Source organism: Aspergillus chevalieri, chromosome 8 (assembly GCF_016861735.1).
Source record: "Aspergillus chevalieri M1 DNA, chromosome 8, nearly complete sequence".
NCBI lineage: Eukaryota > Fungi > Ascomycota > Eurotiomycetes > Eurotiales > Aspergillaceae > Aspergillus > Aspergillus chevalieri.
This window is the reverse complement of record NC_057369.1, coordinates 2,370,551-2,390,414: the sequence shown is the minus strand read 5'-3', so window position 1 is coordinate 2,390,414 and position 19,864 is coordinate 2,370,551. Positions and strand designations below refer to the sequence as shown.

The 19,864-nt window shown below is 51.9% G+C and overlaps 9 protein-coding genes across 9 annotated transcripts; 3 read left to right on the top strand and 6 right to left on the bottom strand.

Annotated features, from left to right (window-relative positions):
• Positions 1-171: 171 nt before the first annotated feature.
• Positions 172-888, bottom strand: ACHE_80829S (uncharacterized protein; the record flags this gene model as incomplete). The annotated part of the gene is made up of 1 exon (XM_043284243.1): positions 172-888. The coding sequence occupies one exon, from the start codon at positions 886-888 to the stop codon at positions 172-174; it is 717 nt and encodes a 238-aa protein (XP_043141442.1).
• Positions 889-1,150: 262 nt separating this feature from the next.
• ACHE_80828S (uncharacterized protein) lies at positions 1,151-1,759 on the bottom strand (the record flags this gene model as incomplete). The annotated part of the gene is made up of 1 exon (XM_043284242.1): positions 1,151-1,759. The coding sequence occupies one exon, from the start codon at positions 1,757-1,759 to the stop codon at positions 1,151-1,153; it is 609 nt and encodes a 202-aa protein (XP_043141441.1).
• A 663-nt stretch (positions 1,760-2,422) lies between these two features.
• ACHE_80827S (uncharacterized protein) lies at positions 2,423-5,074 on the bottom strand (the record flags this gene model as incomplete). The annotated part of the gene is made up of 2 exons (XM_043284240.1): positions 2,423-3,997; positions 4,253-5,074. 2 exons carry the CDS (start codon positions 5,072-5,074, stop codon positions 2,423-2,425), a joined length of 2,397 nt encoding a protein of 798 aa, XP_043141440.1.
• A 1,163-nt stretch (positions 5,075-6,237) lies between these two features.
• On the top strand, positions 6,238-7,089 carry ACHE_80826A (putative ribonuclease H1; the record flags this gene model as incomplete). Its single annotated transcript, XM_043284239.1, has 1 exon — positions 6,238-7,089. One exon carries the CDS (start codon positions 6,238-6,240, stop codon positions 7,087-7,089), a length of 852 nt encoding a protein of 283 aa, XP_043141439.1.
• Positions 7,090-7,403: 314 nt separating this feature from the next.
• Positions 7,404-8,415, top strand: ACHE_80825A (uncharacterized protein; the record flags this gene model as incomplete). Its single annotated transcript, XM_043284238.1, has 4 exons — positions 7,404-7,439; positions 7,490-7,597; positions 7,759-7,902; positions 8,071-8,415. The coding sequence occupies 4 exons, from the start codon at positions 7,404-7,406 to the stop codon at positions 8,413-8,415; spliced, it is 633 nt and encodes a 210-aa protein (XP_043141438.1).
• A 2,107-nt stretch (positions 8,416-10,522) lies between these two features.
• Positions 10,523-13,330, bottom strand: ACHE_80824S (polysaccharide lyase family 26 protein; the record flags this gene model as incomplete). Its single annotated transcript, XM_043284237.1, has 1 exon — positions 10,523-13,330. One exon carries the CDS (start codon positions 13,328-13,330, stop codon positions 10,523-10,525), a length of 2,808 nt encoding a protein of 935 aa, XP_043141437.1.
• A 516-nt stretch (positions 13,331-13,846) lies between these two features.
• On the bottom strand, positions 13,847-14,941 carry ACHE_80823S (glycoside hydrolase family 88/105 protein; the record flags this gene model as incomplete). Its single annotated transcript, XM_043284236.1, has 1 exon — positions 13,847-14,941. The coding sequence occupies one exon, from the start codon at positions 14,939-14,941 to the stop codon at positions 13,847-13,849; it is 1,095 nt and encodes a 364-aa protein (XP_043141436.1).
• A 434-nt stretch (positions 14,942-15,375) lies between these two features.
• On the top strand, positions 15,376-17,072 carry ACHE_80822A (putative 2-ketogluconate transporter; the record flags this gene model as incomplete). The annotated part of the gene is made up of 4 exons (XM_043284235.1): positions 15,376-15,947; positions 15,998-16,516; positions 16,565-16,776; positions 16,831-17,072. 4 exons carry the CDS (start codon positions 15,376-15,378, stop codon positions 17,070-17,072), a joined length of 1,545 nt encoding a protein of 514 aa, XP_043141435.1.
• Positions 17,073-18,431: 1,359 nt separating this feature from the next.
• Positions 18,432-19,646, bottom strand: ACHE_80821S (NAD(P)/FAD-dependent oxidoreductase; the record flags this gene model as incomplete). Its single annotated transcript, XM_043284234.1, has 1 exon — positions 18,432-19,646. One exon carries the CDS (start codon positions 19,644-19,646, stop codon positions 18,432-18,434), a length of 1,215 nt encoding a protein of 404 aa, XP_043141434.1.
• Between the last annotated feature and the right edge of the window lie 218 nt (positions 19,647-19,864).

Below are 19,864 nucleotides of genomic sequence, written 5' to 3'. Positions count from 1 at the left end.
CAACATCTGCTTCAGCAGCAAGGTACAGGAACTCAGACAGAAATTCATGGAACTTGTCACTGGTTTTCATATAAAGTTGTCGGAAATGATGCTTTGCAGTGGCGATGCGGTTCGGGTCATCATAAATGGTCTTCAGATGATCGAGCATGTCCTTTGAATCAGTATATGGGTTCATGGCATCCTCTCGCATACGAGGGGTGATGTGCTTCCAGGCCTTGCCCTCACAGCGGCTAGCCACATATGCCATACGGAGTTGGGAATTGTCGAAATGGTCGGCGTTGGCAGTAAGTTTTTGGTCATCAGGAGCAGCCAGTCTTCGAATTGGGGTTCCTTACCATCAGTCAACATCGGGGGATCAGGAATCTTGGTGGTCTTTCGGACACTAGTGGTTGTTGGCATGGGTTCCTGATTGCCGCTGTTGGTCAACTGCATGGCCATCTTTGCAATCTGGCGGCTATATGCATCACGCTCAGACCTAGTCTCTGCTAGCTCCCGTTGGACATGCTCATCGTTGTCAATGCGGTCCTGAAGTTGTTCTCTAACTTCCTCCAGTTCACAGCGCAGAAGAGCAATCTCCCCATCCTTGGTTCTGCCTTGGAGTTCTCTTTCAGCACGTTGCACTCCTTGTTCGTCAATGCACTCTTCATATCGTTGGTGGATTGAACAGAGCTTCTCATACAGCCACTCAGGCTTTTCAGAGACGAACTGGAGGAACTCCTCCAATGTCACCATTTGTTGTTCTTCATTATCATCTCCATCAATGAACACAGATGATCGTCGGTTCTCTTGGTTGGTATTGTCATTCGCCTCGTTTCGGTTGGTTTCATCATCATTCGCTTCGTTCCGGTTGGCTCTAGTAGAGGCAATGGTGTTTCTTAGGCGAGGCATGTCTGCTGGGTTCGTTGCGTCGGTATCGGTGTCTATCGGTCGGTCAGAGGGGCACACTACTATGGCTCTACGATCACTGGATCGAGCCAATGAAGTAGGTGTGTGTTGAAAAGAAAGGGTGAGATTCGATATTATGTCACGAGCTCGGAATAGTAGATAATAATGAACTGAATTCCTATCTAGACTATTGTAGCCATCGACGAGAATATCGAATCTGAAGAGGAAAAGAAAAGAAAGAAGAGTCTATTTACACAAAGAAGTCTTATATATGGTTGTGTGTGGCCTCGCTAAGCAGCTGTTTGTCTCGATTGCTTTCATGGCATTGTTTGCCATGCTGACAATGAATGTTCATGAAAGCACTGAGCTGAGCCGTCACAATCATCCGCGATAAAATGGGGGGGTAACTGTCGGGATCACGCCACCCAGTCTCCCCCCAGCCGAGCACCGCCATGGCACACACAAGGGGGCTTTCATATTCATGGGCACGGTGGCGCTGGTTGAGCAGCTCAATGCAAAACTCCAAGCAGGCACGCTCCATTGGGCTCATCATCCATGCCGGCTCGGTGCTGCCTGCATTGCCAGTCTCCTCTGCTTCTTCCACATGCTCGGGGCTCACCCCATGCCCGGCTGTGGGCTGATCTCCGGGGCTCACCCCACGCCCCTCTGTGGCCCGATAACTGCCGGGGTTCCCACCCTGCTCTAGGATCCGACCGGCCCCGGGGAACATATGGACCGCCCGAGCCCGGGCTCGATGGGGCGCCTGTTGGGGCCTCGCCATGGTGGGCATGGCAAGCTGCCACAACATCTGCCACTTCCGCTGCTGCCGCGCGGTCATCCCATACACGGGCAGTGGGCCACACCACTCCTGCATGCCCTGTCCGGCCTGGGTGGCCTGTGTGCGTGCAATGAAGCCCAACACTTGCTGTGGGCCATGGACGGGTAACCCTAATCCAACAATAGCGTTCGTCAAGCTAATGGTGCCAAGCTTACGGGAAGGAATCGATGAAGAAGAAAGGAAACAAAGTGGAATCGAACAATATATATATATCTCTCTCTCTCTCTATCTATCTCTCCATCTAGCTATATATCTCGCTATATATCTACATCTACATCTATATATATATATACACCCCCCACATACCAAACAGTGTATCCCTTAAGATGAATGATGAATGGGTGTATAGTGTCTAGTTCTCTTTCATCTCAACAGTCACATACGGCTGCTGCTGCCGCTGCCGCTTTGCTGCTGGCTCCTCCCCTTTTCCCTCCCCCCAGCCCCGCTTCCGCGGGCCTAGTGATACCTGAAACCCTAGGAAGGCATGCCACTCCCGACTGATGGCCCGGTATTGCACCCGCCGTGCCTGGATATGGCCAGGTGCCTCCTGCAGCCCCCGGGCATACACCGTCCCAGCAGCCCAGGACCCATGGCCGGCTTGCTGGTCGATCAGCCCATCATCGGCACTGTAGTCACGCTTGAACCCACCACACTGCAGGTGTGCCCGGGAGATGGCAATTGCTGCATGCCGCCAGGAAATCACATTGAGCTTGGTCTGCAGATGTATGTGGGCCTCACGCTGGAGCACCCCCGCAGCCGGCCACTGTCCCATGCCCCCGCTGCCAGATTGGGGCCCCGTGGCCACAGGAAGGGGGAGCGTGCCTGCCGGGTGCCATGGGCCAGGGCCTGCACTGCCCGTGCAAAGGGCAGGATCAGCCATAGATAGTACACCACAAGCTCACTGACCTCCGCCGGGAGGTAGCGATGGATGATCTTGGTGGACCCTGTCATGCTGTATCCCTTGTGGTATGCCGTCACCAGACTGACCACCCCATGCTCGATGAAGAGATTGCGATGCTGGCCACACACAGTGTTGCTGTGTCGGATCCCCAGCAGCTCAGTGGCCCGCGCCGGCTGCCCAGCAGTCAGGTGCATCAGCAGGAGCAGCCGCTCCAGGAACTGGTCCACCTGTCCCAGGTAGGCATCCACCACGGTGGTGTGCCACATCACCTGGTGGTCATGCGGCCGCACCCCCACCCACTCAGCCCGCAGCCAGTCGGTGGCCACCACCCGGTCCATCAGCCATTGCTCTCCTGTGGTGGGCAGCGCTGCACGGGTGCGGTGGTCCTGCAGGAAGTTCCATCCACGCCGGTTGTTGGTCGGGTCGTCTGCCAGCTCCACCAGGGCCAGGCGCGGCACCACCGCCTCCCGGGTCTCCTCCTCATGCAGCAGGAACAGCCCCTCCAGCTCCAGCTGGGCCAGCTCCACCTGGGTGCGCACGAAGCCCCGCAGGCCCGCCATGGTCAGGTGCAGTTCCTTGTAGCTCAGGGTCTGCTGGTCATCGCTCCAGTAGATATATCCCAGACTGGTGGTGGTGTTCTGGATGCGCTTGCCAAACGTGCGCAGCCGTGTGAGCCAGTTGAAGGGGGCAGCCACCCCCGGGAGGAGGAACCGCTCCCGCATGGCCTCCAGGGCATCTGCCGGGTGCTCAACCTGACCATGGTCCGCCATCTGCACCGCGCGCTGCGCCACCAGCATCTGGGCCATCTTGATCAGCCCGGACAGGGAGCTGGTGAACGCGTAGGGGTCCCGGAAGGTCTGTTTCTCCACATCCACCCCCAACACTGCCAGGAAGGCCACCACCGCACTCTCAAAGAGATCCCCTTTCAGTGGGTGGTCCAGCAGCGCGATGGACAGGTCCAGGCAGGCATGGTCCAGTTGCTCATATGCTGCATGGCGCCGCTCGGTCCTCCGGTCCCCCTCCGGGTCCCGATCCCGATCCCCCCCACGGGGCGTCTGGATGACGACCCATGGGCCCCCTCCTGTGGTCCATGGTGGATGATCCGCCGCCCCGGGCCCGGGTGTGCAGAGTGGTGGCGAGGGCAATGACAGCAGCTCCGCTGCCGCCGTCTCCATCCGGTCCAGGGCCGCCAGCTGTGCAGTGGTGAGCTGGTGGCCGAGCTGCACGGCTGCATTGGGGCGGCTGGTGCGGTAGGCGAAGCAGATCAGCCGCTGCCAGACCTGCCGGTAGGCCCGGTAGGTGGAGGGCCGGAGCTGGATCAGGATGGGCCGGTCCCACACCCGTGGCCGTTGCAGGAAGCTGTTGATTCGGATCTGGTGGACCGGATTGAACAGGGTTAGCCATCCGTTGGATATTATCATCCATACAAATCGATGTATAGACGGAGAGATATAGATCGATATACATAGTATACACACACACATGCACACGCACATATATATATATATATCTCTCCCTCTCTACATGCATATGGCATATGGGTGTGCACGTGCGCGCATGTGGTGTGGGAGTGCATGTGGTGTGGGAGTGCCAATATATGTATATTTCTCGCTTGCTTGCCGACTCACCTGGTCAAACTCGTTGATCCGCCGCGTCTTGATGGACTGGTAGGCCGCCTCGATCAGCCGCTCGACGCTGGCGCTGAACACTGTCAGAAGGGGCTCAGCCGTGGGATCTGGTGGCGCAGCCAGCGGGGCCACCGCTGTGAAGGCATGCCCATGCAGGAACTCGGGCCACCGGGTGAGCTCCAGCCAGGGGGATATCTCGGTGGGCGCTTTGGCATCCGGGTCCGGCACCCGCTGGGCCCCGGCCTCCGCCGCCGCCGCGTCCTCGGCGAGGGCCCCGGCCACCTGCCTCCGGATGAACTCCACCTCACCCATGGTGGCTGCCTGGCGGGCCCGCTCCGTGTGCGCGGGTGGGGTGACCTGGAAGAAACCGCTGCCGGCACCGGATGGGAAGAAGCGCTGACAGCTGACGGTCCGATACGGGGGCAGCGGGGACACCTGGCTGGCCGGGGGCTGTCGGCCCCGGGGTCGACGGTCCGCATGGATCCGGGTCCGGTGCCGCAGGAGGCTCTCAGGATTGCACACGATGTAGGCACAGTCGGGGTGGGGGCAGCGATAGCCCGGGTGGACGGGGAGCCCCGGGACCGGTGGACTCCCCGGGGCCGGGGGCGGCGGGACCGGACGGTCAGGCTCCCGCGCGGGGTCCCAGCAGGGCCGCTTGAGCATCAGGGCACAGGCGGCCCGGCGGAGGGCCGGGGTGGCCGCGGAGGGATGCTTGGGATGGCGGTTGGCCAGGTGGGCGGCGAGATGGGCGGGCCGCACGGCGAATCCACAGGGACCACAGATCCACAGGCGATGGGTGTCGTTGTAGAGGAAGAGGTCCATCCTCTTTCGTTCTCGGTCCTTCCTTCTTTCTTTTCAGGTTTTCAGGTTGTTGCCGGTGTTCGATTGGGTTCGATGAGCACTCACCGTTTATGTGTATGGGTATGGGTATGGGTATGGGTTTGTGGATGTGGATGTGGATGTGTATAATATCTATAGATATATATATATATATATCTATATCTATATCTATATATCGGGGACAGGAAGGAAAAAGGGAAAGAAGAGAAGGGGAGCTCGCAGCGTCTTAATAACCGGACAAACAGATCGAGATCGACGGATCGACGGACGGACGGGACGAAGGGGTGGGACCGGAGACGGGACGAACGGACCAATGAGGATTAGAGAAAACCGATCGGGGGCAGGATGGGAATTGCTACTAGGGTATAGAAATTCAGTTCGTTATTATCTACTATTCCGAGCCCCTGACAAAAAGCCTCTACTACTATACCTGTCGGAGCAGCTTCAGCAGCAAACCAACCACCTGTACGGGCAACACCACGGTGTAGTGATTATCTATTATTGGGCATAAAAGAACGCAATGCCCTAATCGCAATAGAGCTTAATCCAATATAATAAATGCATTTTTGTTATGCTTTTGACTCCGGCATTTCAACGGTCAGGAGATGGCCGGTTCGGAGGTGGATTATGTTGACTAACGTAGTTTCCTACCGAGCGGCGCGGCTCTGTATTCCATATAAAATGGCGGTTTTTATAACCTCCCTCATACTCTTTCATTGTTTTTTTCAACCCCTAATGCCAAGATATGCTAGTCTATTATAGGAAAGGCTCCCAGTTAATCTGTTTCACCATGTTGTATTGTATGGTACCAAAGCATTATGCTACCATACCGCGTATATTTTGTATGTATCAATAATACAGCCGCAACCTTTGTTACCCCACCATAATGACTCTCGCGTACGATATAACGATCAAACCCACCACAGGGGCACCCAACCTGGCGCCGTCGCAACACCGCGTGCCACTTGATGGATCTGTGCTGAAGAATCCCACATCCCCAAGTATCCAAACGGTCCTAACCCACTCTACAAGGAAATATCACTCTCTCATCCTCAAATCCCTCAGAAGAAAAAGCCGAATATCACAAACACTCTACTGCTGATTATTTCCGTCTTGATTGTTTCACCCAACAACCGGCTTGAAAGATGTCTTTCCGCCCAGACAGCCCTGTCGAACTTCCGGATGGTCGTCTAGTGTGTGGCCCGCACCGGCTTATAGTCTGTCCCATCTGCACTGTTGATTATAGCTTCATGGAAGAAAATGAAGACTTTGAAGATGAATATGCGAGCGATGAGGCGACAACAAGTGACAGTATCTTCGGAACTCCCAGAGTCGGCACGGGACGTGTCATCCCTACAAAGTTTCATCCTGCTACTACCAGTGATACTCCGCAGTCACTTTTTCCACCTGGAATCAGTAGTAGAGCCATACCACCTGTACACCGGTTTATTCATCCAACCAACCCCCGACGATTCCTTATCTACACGGACGGTGCATGCTTAGACAACGGCAGTGTGAACCCCAGAGCTGGCTGTAGCTTTGTTTTCAGGCCTTCCACGCAACAACCTCAAGGCCTTGGCTACGTACGCTTTCCCCTTGAAAATGAAGGGCCAACTGGTGAAGTGCATTCGCAAACAAGCAACCGGGCAGAGCTACGCGCCGTTATTGCAGCTTTACGATTCCGGTTCTGGCCCGGTGAAGGGTTCAACAGTCTCGTGATTGCGACGGATTCCGAATATGTTGTTGAGGGTGTGACATCCTGGGTACGCGGATGGCTACGGAGAGGCTGGAGGACGAGCGCAGGAGCAGCGGTCAAGAATCGGGACCTTTGGGAGTGTCTACTTGGAGAAATAGAACGATGGGATGGTAATGGCATGCAAGTCAAATTCTGGCGTATTCCAAGGGATTGGAATACCGATGCGGACTATCATGCTAGATGTGCTGCTTCTGAGGATACACGAGGCAGCTTCTCGGATATTATGGGTATGCTTGTGTAAACACAACATCAGGCCTTGTAACAAGGCGGCACTTATGGGCCTTTGCTCTGCGGCTTATGATTAGAACACATGCGTTGAATGTTCCAGTATCCTAGCTGAGCCCGTGACAGAATTGAACAGAATGGAGACTTTCTGGAAAAAACTATTGAGGACAGTGTTGCGTAGACAGACAATCGAAGACGATGCATCGTTACACAATTGTCAGCATTATTTTCCATACTAGGGCCACGACACAGAAGCCAGTTGTCCTCTTCCATCCGGCAACTATTGACTGTTGTTCCTAGAAACCAAAGCGCGTCCACCAATTACCCACAATGGCTCAGACACACAAGAACGTCACCCTCGTTGGTGTAAGTGCGTCCTACCCACTTCTCGTGAAAGTAAACTCACATTTCCACAGGCCAGCGGCAACATCTGCAAGATCATCTTGGATAGCCTCATTACCTCCTCCGAGTTCAACATTACCATCCTGTCTCGTAAGGAGAGCGAGGCGACTTTTCCAGCCGGGGTTTCCATCTAAAAGACCGACCTCTCGGACGCCGATCTCGAAAAGGCCTTCTGGGGCAAGGACGCCGTCATCTCCGTCCTCAGAGCTACCAAGTTTGGTGAGCAGAAGAAAATTGTCGATGCTGCCGCCGCGCCGGTGTCTGACGATTCCTTCCCTCTGAGTTTTCTACCAGCAGCCAGGACGAAGCCGTGCTCCAGCTTCTGCCCCTCTTTGGTCAGAAGAAGGAGCTCATTGAGTACTTGAAGTCCCAGCAATCCGACATCTTCTCGTGGACCGGTGTGGCAACTGGCTTGCTGTTCGACTGGGTATATGTTGCCTGGTATTAAATCTCCGTTCAATTTGTTCTAATACTTCTTCGTGTGCCACGGTCTTGGAAATGGCTTCCTTGGATTCGACATAGCAAACAAGACCGCCACCATCTGGGACGGTGATAATAAGAGCTTCACCCTGACTAACGAGAACGATCTGGTCAGGCCGTCGCCTCGGTGCTGCAACACTCGCAAGGCACCAGCAGCAAGTTCCTGCATGTTGCCTCTGTCGAAACCATCCAAAATGAGATCCTCGCTGTATTGGAGAAGGAAACGGGTGCTAAGTGGACTGTGCACTCGACAACGACGGAGGAGCAAGTGGGTGAGGCGGTCAAAAAGCTTGGTGCGGGTAACTTCAGTGGTGCCTTTGCCCTGGTTCGCGCCACTGGCTTTGGGAACACTCCAGGACTGCGTGCCAAATACGCTAAGGACACGACTCTGGCAAACGACCTATTGGGACTGAAGCTGGAAACCATTCAGGACACTGTTAAGCGTGTTGTTGCCAAGTAAACATATGATAACAAGCGTTGGATACGGAATGATATATATTTACATACGGGTTTGAACGAGATTTTATTTCTTTCAACTGCAAGGTATAAAATCGCAATAGGGGAAATGAAAAATCGAGTATAATTACTATACCAAAAATTGCAGGTAAACGTGACAGAAAAGATTTAATAGCCAGTAGAAAGAGTCAAAATCAACACAGGCAAGTTTCATTGGAGGTGTATCTCGTTCGCTCTCGTAGATAATGATATTATTCATGCCTGTACCATGCTCATAAGAAAATATATAGATAGACACATACCAAATGTCTTCTTTATGAAAGGCCCCTTGTTCCTTGGTTTCCCTCCCAACATCAACCTTGTCCATAGGTCGAGTTAAAAAGTCGACCCGTTCCCTTCCAGATCCATATTATTATACAATCTCTCATCCCAATCGAAGCGCCTAGAATGACGATGATTAACGGTAATTTCGATCCCATCGATAGAGATTGCCCAAAAACGCCTTAAGGATGCCACTCCGATGCTTACAATCCCGTAGTGCTTGACTCGCCGTTCGTTTTATTTACTTCGGCGGGTTGGAGAGCGTTGTTTTTATTCTTGGTCTGCGTATTGCCAGCCGTGTTATCCCTCCTCGGTTCAGGTCGTGCTATCTCGATGTCTAAACCATTTCCCCCAAAACGTACCCCTGTACTGCTAGGTATCCGCGCACGAGGTTCACCGTTCGACTAATTTGGACCACATTGTAACATTCAAATCAGATCAGCCGGCTTCCTGTGCACCAGGACTTCATCCGTTCTGTAGCTGCGTTTAGGAACAAAACTCCTCCCTCTCTCTTCGGCTGCCCTGATCAATCTACCCCACACGTAGGGTGATGAGGCGACCCTATATCACCTGTAAAGACAAAGCCTCCTGGACAACCTGTCCAGCCATTCTTAAGCGTCGAGTAGATCGTTCTGAGGAGCACAGCCATCAAATATGTGCCACGAATGGACTCGGCAAAAATCCACGCCCACCAAGCTGATTTGAGGCCGCCGTTAGCGCTCAGAATCAGCTTGTTGCGAGTTAGAGGATCCGTCATTCCATCGGGGATGATACCGCCGTGGTCGTGTCAACCACCCGTGAGATGCCCCAGCCCACCTGGCAAGGAGCATCCAGGGAGACGCTTTGAAGCAGTTAGTATGTCCAGGACATGAGAACCTCAAGACCTTCTTCGGCCTGAGCGCGAGCGTTGATGTCGCCATCAAAGAGGCAAATGGCGGTGTAGATGACAAGGGCCTGAGTTTGGGAAGTTGTTTGGCTGTGTCGAGCATGTTAAAGCCAATGTTGTCCACCAACTTTTGTAGGCTGGATTGAATAAGGTTAACTATTGCAGCGCTCTTAATACGCCTCAGGCCGCTACCCTGCTCAAGTGAGTATAGGAAACCCAACAAAAAATCGCTGCCAATGTTCATTGACTAATCGAACTACCTAAATGAGAGATAATAACATCGAACTTTAGACAAATCTATAGAGCGAAGAGTCAGCTTGCACATGATAACTGCCAAGTTTATAGCCCCTCGTCTGTGTGTGTACGACCGTCTGCAACGGCGCTGCAGATGGTCGCAGGTGGGCAGCGCTTCTAACTGTGGCAGACGGACCGTGCGGTTCGGAATACAGTTAGGACGAGTCAGCAAGGATACGACGCCGCAAAGATTGGTACGGAGGACTCCAAGTTTCCGGGTTATTTCTGCTTGTGCGCTCCTCGCAGAGCTCGAGTTATTTAAGAAGAATTAAAGTGGCATATATAGATGTTCTTTTTGATTATCCAAGTACGGATCGGATAGTTGTATTATTCTGACGTATCATAGACCACGCATAAAGGAGCAGGATGGGCAAAATGAAGGCTATAAGCGTATCACTCAACTGAATGAGAATGTAATGAGCTACAACAGTTATTTATCAATATTCTTCACAACATATCTTCTCGGGTAGCTATTTGTTATAATCTCCCACCAACCTTCCAGTAGTATGTACGACAGACTATTGAAGAGAATATACCTATGCACAAAATTTCCAGCACGGGTGTCTGTCGTTCAACATGAAATATCGGAGCACTCCACTCAAAATGAGCCCTAGTTACTCAAGGCATCTCCTACGAGAGCCAAGTCCTGGATCGCAGCCAGCCCATACTGAGCAACGGCATTTGTGGATATCCATGTAGCCTCCTCGACAGGAATGAGCACATTGCTGCCGTTAACCTTTGCCGTAACCCATGGATCATCATCTGTCAAACCGTCCGAGCCATCGTTATCACCGTAGAATTCATCCCATGCGCGTTGTGCCACAGTAGCATTGTTGCTGTCTTGCTGCGCATAGTATGCTGTCAGCCGCGAGTGACCTTGTATCAAGGTAGCCTTAGTGAACGCCTCCCCATAACGCGCTTTTTGTTCGTCGGCCGTTGCACCGTAGTAATAGCAATAATCCAGCCAGGCACTTCGTAGACCTCTAGGAGCGTCACTACCCCAATACTCAAGCAGCTCTGAGAGCACCTCCGGCAAGCCAAACACCGCATTCAAGTGGGAGATAGACACGACGCCGTTATTGCCCGGATCATTTGGCGGAGGAAGCAACGTGCCATTGGTAATAGCGTATAAGCCAGAACCTGTGACGAAGCCATTTGTCAGATTTGCGATTCCCCCGGCTGTACCGGTCAGCTTTCTTTTCGCTTCCAACCACCGAGGCCCGCGGCGCTCCCACTCAAGAAGCCAGCCAGCCGCAAGGCCAGCCCAATCTGTGCCGAGAGATATGGCAGTCGGTTTATTGGGCTCGGGGGTCCAGCCATCGTCACGAACTTTCCTCTGTGGATCCAAGGTGCCGTATGTCTTATCGGTATCTAAAGCCTCATCTAGTAGCTCCCCGACTCGCTCATCACCGCCAGATAAGTAATAGAAGTACTTCCGGTACTGGGGCTGAGCAATACGAACCTGCTTCGCGCTGTCGCCGAAATGCTGTACCCCATGTCTGGTTCCCAGGCCCTTCCAGTCACCGATATGATAGACGTCGACTTCACCGGTGTGGCGTGTTAACCCCTCTGCGAGCCGGTAGACATCCGCGCGTCCACTCCGCAGGAAGTACTGCCAGAGAAAGAGGTCGGGGGAGAGTTCCGAGTTGTCCCAGGCGTATCCGCCGATGTCGTATCGCCAAGTGTGTCTGTCGTCATCGTAGGTGTGCATGAAATCTCCGTAGTTCAGGAAGCCGTACCACCGACGATAGTCGACCTGGCCTTGGTAGAATTTTACCAGGAAGTCGAGGTGACTTTCGAGTGCCGCAGACTTGCTGCTGTTTCCGATGCTATTTGCAGAGGTATCAGGGACGGACCAGTATGATCCGATAGCCTTTGTCTCTCTGATGTACCGTGGTTCCGCTGCTAGAACGGGTGCTTCATTGGCATGCTTGCTGAGCCTTGCTAGCGTGTCAGCGGAGGGGGTTTGATCGAACGCATATATAAAGATTTCGCTGGTCCTCGCTATCCCGTATGGCGTGTTGAATCCGGGTTCGTAGTCTTCATAGGTGATCTCTAGTGCTTCGAGCTGTTTAGCGTATGTGTCTTCCCCCAACTCATCATGGTACGCTCTGAGATCTAGCGGAGCGGCTTCAGGGCTGTATAACCAGATAGTGAGGGCACCTTGGTCGGATGTGGCGCTCGAGATGTCGATGCCAGAGGGATGTCTCTTCCAGAAGTCGCGCAAACCAACTGCTAGCCCACCTTTTGTGGCACCACCCAGATAGGTAAGCCCGTGAGAGCGCGAGCCACCGGGAATATCAATCCACCCCTGTCCAGGCTTTATTCTCTTCTTGATAGTGAATCCGTCGGGAGATAACTGACTCAGTTTGTAATCGTTCCATGCGGGGATGTACTGAATGCGAGAAGAAACACGGTCGTCCCAAGTACTCAGACTAGGCGTCTCCTTTCCTTCGAACTGAGATAAACGGACCTTTTCGCCTGGGTCGCGCCGCAGACCCGTGATACCTTGCACAGCTTCATGAAGAAAACCTCCGTTGACTCCTGGTAGTCTGATATGGCGATTGTATAATTCCTCGCCGGCTAAGGGAACATTGAACTGAATTCCCAATCCACTGATAAATTGATTATCCGCTTTTCCGTCAAATACAAGGCTGTGGACGATCCTGATCGAATCCGAGTTAGTGTATAAATAGAAGCGCAAGGTGAATTGAAGCCAGTCGTCGTGGTCGCTCCCACTTGTGACCTTGTGCTTTCCTTTGACAGTGACCACTGCGCGGACAGAAGTTTCGTTAGTCACAAAAACCTGTTGGATATCGCTCTCGAAGTTGAAGTAATCGATAGAAGTGTTTGTGCGGGCCGCAACATCCTCCGCGACTGCCGATTGCGAGTAGAGAACCAGTTTTCCATTCTCGCCGACGACCTTTCCGCTTGAAGTCCTAATGGACCCTATTATAGAGCTTCCCCGTTTGGGAAAAGATACCGTGATCCTGCCAGTGTCGACACTGACTTCGTCCGCTGTATTGGCAACTTTCACGCCATACGAAGTATTCGAGGAGCTGGTTGAACGCTTACTGTGCGCGAATGATGAAACCCTGATGGTGTACTCCGAGCTGGGATTGTCAAGCGGTGGAATAGCGTGCCCAGTCCATTTGATGGAGCCGTCGCGCCAGTAGCCGGTCACCCAAGACTGTAGTGGGATCTGCTCACTTGGTTTTTCAACGATGCTGAACAGAGTGTCGTTGAATCTGTATTTCCCTTGGGGCCATGGGAGTCCGAATGTCGTCCCTGCTGTATACTCGGGAGTTTCGCCGACCCAATGCACCTTGACCGTATCAGATCGAGTGTGGTTGGTTGGTCTTGACAATGCCCTCTCGGCGAGAGACCCGAGGGTGAGCCAAAGAAGTGACTTTCGCATGGTCAAGTTCATTGATCAATGAATTCTATGGCTTTGGAGCATACAAAATCAGAAGTTACTTTAATGCAGATCCAGAGCAATACCATTATCCAGTCCCTTTATAGAGGAATAATCCATGTCTAACGCATTCTGAAGAGGGGAAAGTCAGCACCAACATGCTGTACAAGAGTACCAACGGCTATGGTATCATCATACGCTAAGATTGGCGAGCTCAAATTGCTTCGGGGAAATAGATGGCGAGAGCCACTAAAGCGACAGGCCATATTAACCAGTCAGGTGTCACGCAAAGTCGGGGTCAATTGGCATTATTAGTGGCCGTATTGGAACAAGCAAAAATAACGGCTAGTTCTCAACGAGTAAACAATCAGTCGGACGTTGCCGCCTTTCCGGTTAAATAAATGTCTCGGACTTCATAGTAGATAGAACGGATAATATTCCTACCTAAGCTAGGGAGCATTTGGGCAATCTACCTGTGCATGACTGCCCGATATATTTGAAATCCTCACATGTAGTATACTATAGATATGTTCTCAGATACTCCCCCAGTGCCATAATAGCCATTGCCTGTCCATATGGCATGGCCGTGAGGGGAATTGCCTTATAGAAATCAAGAGAGTCGCCCATTCCTGTTCCAAAGCTTGTATTCTGCAACTCTCCATTTGCATCCACAGCTCCAAGTACAGCGCTGATCGCCTTCTCGCCTACGCTCCTGTACGCTGGCGGTAGATACCTCTTTCGTACAGCCTTGAGAATCCCGTACGCAAACCCAGCAGTTGCGGATGCCTCGATGTATGAGTCAGGATGGTCGAGGAGTGTATGCCAGTAGCCGGAGTCGTTCTGGAGGCGTCCAAGAGCCTTGCACTGCGCATATAGAGTGTCTATCAGATGCACGCGAAGCGGATCCGTAGAAGGCAAATCCAACAATTCGATAAACTCCGGGATGACCATAGTCACCCAGGAATTCCCGCGCCCCCAGCGAGCAGAAGCGAAATTATGCCCGCCATCTTCGAAGGTCCATCCGTGATAAAACAGACCAGTTCGTGTGTCAAAAAGGTATTTGATATGCACAAGAAACTGCCGCTTCGCTTCGTCAATGTACTCTGGACGGTTCAGCAACTTTCCGATCTTGGCGAGCGGTAGCACCGTCATCATCAGCGTATCATCCCACAGCTGCTGATGATTGTCGGTCAAGTAAGTCGCATGTTGAAAGCCACCGTAGTGCGTGCGTGGGAGATCATGCATCGCCCAGTCGGCCCATGCCTCTAACCAAGGACGGTACGTGACATTTCCTGTTTTCTCGTAGACATACGCCAGAGTTAAAAACGCTGCCATTGTATTTATATTCTTGGTGGTACCACCCTCAGCAAACCGAGCAGTGAACCAGTCTTCAATGACTCGGATGTAGCTTTCATCACCAGTAAGTTCGTGATACTTCCACAAGCCATAGAGGCCAATTCCGTGTGTCCATTCCCAGCCATGCCATGACTTGGTATCGATGATGCGAGAATCAGGCAGGTGCAAGAGAAACTCGCCAGTAGTATCTTGGATATTGATGAGGTTCGTTATGAGGCGGTTGACGATAGCGTGAATGCGGGTGGCTGGTTCCGACATTGTCGGCATTGAATAGAGGCAATCGTTAAGGAAGAACTAGTGACTAAACTACATAGCCAATGTTCACGATTGCTTGTACATATATCTTCCGCTATGCTTAACCAATACACAGAGAGCCTTCCCCGCACTCGGGACAATTCGAGCCCGAGGGCCCTTCCTGATTGGTTCAAAGGAAGAATTCCGGGGTATCTCGTCCCGCTGTGGGGATGTCAGATCTGCAATCCGGGGTAGCAGAACTATACGGGTAATACACATGGTGCTTATCCAACGATGTACACTAACTATGATACAATTCAGGTGGTAGTGTGGTGCTGGCTTCCCTTGGTGCATAAAAGGGCGCTTTCCCGGGTGCACTTGTTCCCTTGTTCATTCATCACTGCGGTCCCTTAATAGTATTGATATCCCTCATGGCGGATCCCGCACTACATTCCAATATGGACAAACAAGAAACCTCCCATATCGAGCGAACACTATCCCCTAGAGACAAACTTTCGCAAATCGATACCGTCAAGGACCCCTTCCGTGTCGATGAAGAAGTCCAAGCATATGCTGCCCAGGGCCATATTGAAATCGACGAATCCACCAGTCACCGCCTCCGTGTGATGATCGATCGTCGCGTGCTAGTCATCATGATAGTCACATACTTCCTCCAAGCTTTGGACAAAGGCACCATGTCTTTTGCGTCAATTATGGGTATCCGCGAACAAACAGGCCTGGTAGGACAGCAATATTCCTGGCTGACTACGTGCATTTACATCGCCGTACTGGTTGTCGAGTACCCGACCAACTGGGTAATTCAGCGAGTGCCTCTAGCCAAATATCTCGGGGCAAACGTGTGCATTTGGGGGGGAGTATTAGCCTTGCATGCGGCTTGCCATAACTTCACGGGGCTGGTTACAGTCCGAACGTTGCTGGGAATCTTTGAGGCATGTTGCCAGCCTATATTTGTGCTTTGCTCAGGAATGTGGTATAAACGCGAGGAACAGGCGGCCACGGTGACTTATTGGTGCGCCCGGTATATCCATCCTGCTCTCCATATAGGGCTAACTTTTACAGGTACATGATGAACGGTGGGCAACAAATCGTCGGCGGTTTACTAGCCTACTGCTTCAGTCTTATCGGCAACGATCGCGCTATTCAATCATGGCAAGCCATATTCCTAAGCTACGGCTGCATATCTTTCCTCTGGGGCATATTCGTCATCTACTGGATGCCCGACTCACCGATGCGTGCAAAATGCTTCTCTGAAAGTGACAAACGGCTCATGGTCGAGCGAGTTCGGTCAAACCAGACAGGTCTTCAGAACAAAAAGTTCCGATCGTATCAGATGTGGGAGGCATTTCGTGACCCGCAAATGTGGTGTTACTGTGCCATTCAAGTCTTCACGACCCTGCCAACAAGTGGATTAGGCGCTTTTGCAAACATCGTGATAAAAGGGTTCAATTTTACCGAGTTGCAGACGCAGCTTTTGGCTATGGTTCTAGGTTTCTACATTATCATTGTCCTCCTGTCGTCGGCATGGCTGGTCAAGAAGACAGGACAGAACCTTTTGGTCATGTTGGGATTCATTATACCGTATGCCTTCCCTTTCAGATTCCAAGATCCCTCGACTAAAAGAAACAGATCATTTATCGGAACGATCGTCCTCATGACAGTCGATAACACCACAACAGCCACAAAAGCAGGCCTCCTCATCAGCTACTATATCACCCTCTCCTTCTGGTCCGCACAGACCCTCGCCCTCTCCATGATATCGCGGAATATAGCTGGCGCTACAAAGAAGTCCACCGTTGTCGCGGCCACTTTTATCTCCTGGGCTGCTGGGAATGCAATTGGTAGTCTTTCTTTCCTTTCCATCTTGTTGCTTTCCTCAATACTAACAATGACAGGCCCCCAAGTATTCCTGGAGAAGGACGCCCCAAAATACTTCATTGCCTTTGGGGTTCATTTAGGCTGTTACTCCGTTATGGCCTTGTGCGTAATCTTCCTTCGGTTCTATCTGAAGAGACAGAATAAGAAGAAGGACGAAATCTTGCGAGCGCAAGGGGTGGATAACGCGGACCCTGATCTAGTATATGCGTTTGAGGACAAGACGGATCGTGAAAATCTGAATTTTCGGTATATGTATTGATCGGATGTTCGAAGGGGTTCTCTAACCAGTAGGTTGATCAGCACAGAATGTTGATGCAATAAAGATATGATTCCGGATTTAGTGGAGGTTTTGATGTGGCAGGTTAGTTTTGCCAAAAAAGAATTCGAGGCAGTGAGAACTCTCTATTCGTACATTGTGTCAGACAAGCTTCTATAACCATAGTAAAACAACGGGCAATAATCAACTTGACGCTTGTATTATCTCAATCAGATTTGAGAACTGGCCGTCCGAAAGTGCGCCAAAGTCAAAGTTCGCACCAAAGGAGGCTCCAATAAGTCAAGACTCACAAAATGGATTCGTCCGGATGTAGAAATTTCATGTCGGTTGGTACTGTAGCTGAGCCTGTTGCCAATGACAGTATCACCCGGGCAATGATACCAATCTCCCGGTAGGTCCGCTTTCCGAGGATCCAGTGCTCGCTAAGACGTTTCAATGTGCCCATGGTCAGGCGGATCTTCTCACGGCTGGTGGCCAGCCTTTTGCCTTGAAGGATGTATCCACAGCATGAGAGATCATACAGATCAGAAACGGGGAGTGAACGTTGAGGTTTGTTGGGAGCGTAAGCAGATGGTCGAGGTTCTCAATAGCGGATAGGCATTTGACTATAGGCTAACGTGGACAGGGGACGGTGAATCTCAACAGTGTAACTGGATGCTAATTCAGACATGGATAGGCCGCATGGAAGAACTCATAATCAAGATCCAGGAACAGTGGCCTGATAGTTTCATTGCGACAACCGGAAGAGGTTAAAAGTGAACTATGGGGATAGGTGACCACCTGAAGAGCAGGACTTGCAAAGCTCTCACTATTCATATGCGGCGAGGCCAATCGAGCCTGTCTTTGTCTCTGTTTTCCGCGACGCCGCGAAAGAGGATAGACGCACTCATTCGCATTCGTAATACAGCGGGAACATGCTGGGTTCTGGCCGTGATAGCGGTGGTGCTTGCAGCGACATGCTACACAAGCAACAGAAGACCGACAAACAGGCCTCACGGATAATCTGCTGCCTTCAGTATAATCAGCCATGGCGTTTGAGTTTTCATTCCAGAGAATCGGTGATTTCAGAATGTAGGGACGGAGGAATAACGCAATCAACGGGGGGAAACCAGGTCGGTGTAAGGCATACAACTTATGCCTGAAGCAAAAAGCATTTTTCCCACTGGCCAGATTATCGCCAAAATAGAGTGTATGAGTTACGAGTTCTGATAATTTGTTCGCTCCTTTGGAATATGGACAAATGGCAAATTCATTCAACATAATTCTATTTTCCTAGTCAATCACTCCATTTTTCTGTACTTCCGAAGCACTTCAGAGATCATTGTACCGTTGTACGAGTGCTCATGCAAGCGTAGGACCTGCACAGTCTGGGTCCGCGGCAGTAAATGCTTCGACACGATCTGCTTTTGGAGGATATATCACAGCCTGATTGATATTCTTTTTGATCGCCTTTGCCGCCGAGCCAGTCAATCGTATTTGACGGTCCCATCCCTCAGTGACCACCGCGCCCCAAGGGCCTAAATCCAAGCACGTCCCATACGAGGGTTGGGTATATGGTTTTGGAGAAAGTGCAAGCAGGTCTGCTGCTGCATTATGCCCAGCAAAGCGACCAAGACGCATGGCATGCTGGCAAGACATCAACGCATGATGGCCCTGATCATCGGTAATAGCCAGGGCTGCATCGCCCGCCACAAAGATGTCCCGAAGAGAGGGAATGCGCAGATGAGAATCGACGTGCAAGCGTCCGCTATGGTCTCTCTGCCCCGGAATCTGTCGTGTCAGAGCACTCGCTTCCATACCCCCAGTCCAAATGACAGACAGCGAGTCGATTCGGTCGCCACGGCTGGTCACCACCCCGGTCTTGTCCACCGATACTACCGCCACGCCCAGATTATACTCCACGCCCAGGTCCGCCAACGCCTCGATGATGACTGGCCTCGGACCAGGCCCCAGTTCCGGTCCGATGGAATCCGCTTGTTCAATGATGACAACTCGCACGTCCTCCGATCGAAGAATGGAGCGGAGTCGCGACGGCATCTCTGCGGCGATCTCAATTCCAGTAAAACCACCGCCGACAATAACAACCGTGTTCCGCGCAGGATAAGGAGGTTTGGACGTGAGATGATGCAAATGCTTGTCGAGGCTGGCAGCTTCGTTGCGCTGGTCGATGCTAAATGCATGCTCGTGAATGCCGGGGATGTCGGGGCGTTTCAAGTGGCTTCCTGCAGCCAGGACGAGCCTGTCATATTGAAGGGTGGAACGAATGCCTGCCAGGTCGACGATTGCCGCTCGTTTCTGTGCTGTATCAATCGTGTCGACCAATCCTGGAACAAAATGAATACCCGTCACGCGGAATAGTTCCTCGAGCGAGGCACACATTTTGTCAGCATCCGATTCATACAACCGTGGACGGATAACCAAAGTAGGATCGAGAGATACGACAATCACTTTGATCCCAGCCGCCTCAATTCCCCCATTCTGTTCGATGAGTCGCATCGCCGACAGGGCGCTCCACATGCCGGCGAAGCCTGTTCCAGCAACAAGTATCGTTCGCATCTTGATCCGTGTAACTTGCCTCGGACCTATAGATGTCACTGAAGAAGGATAAGCAAGTCTATTGTAAAATCAAAGAATGACGAGCAATCGGGTCCTTTAAATATGACACTGCAAGCATCAATAGCGTTGCTTTGATACGTGGCTAGCCTCAGCTGACTCTGGAATCTTTCCACAAGCCGATTGCATAGGCTATAGTGCATCACACAATGCTCGGACTC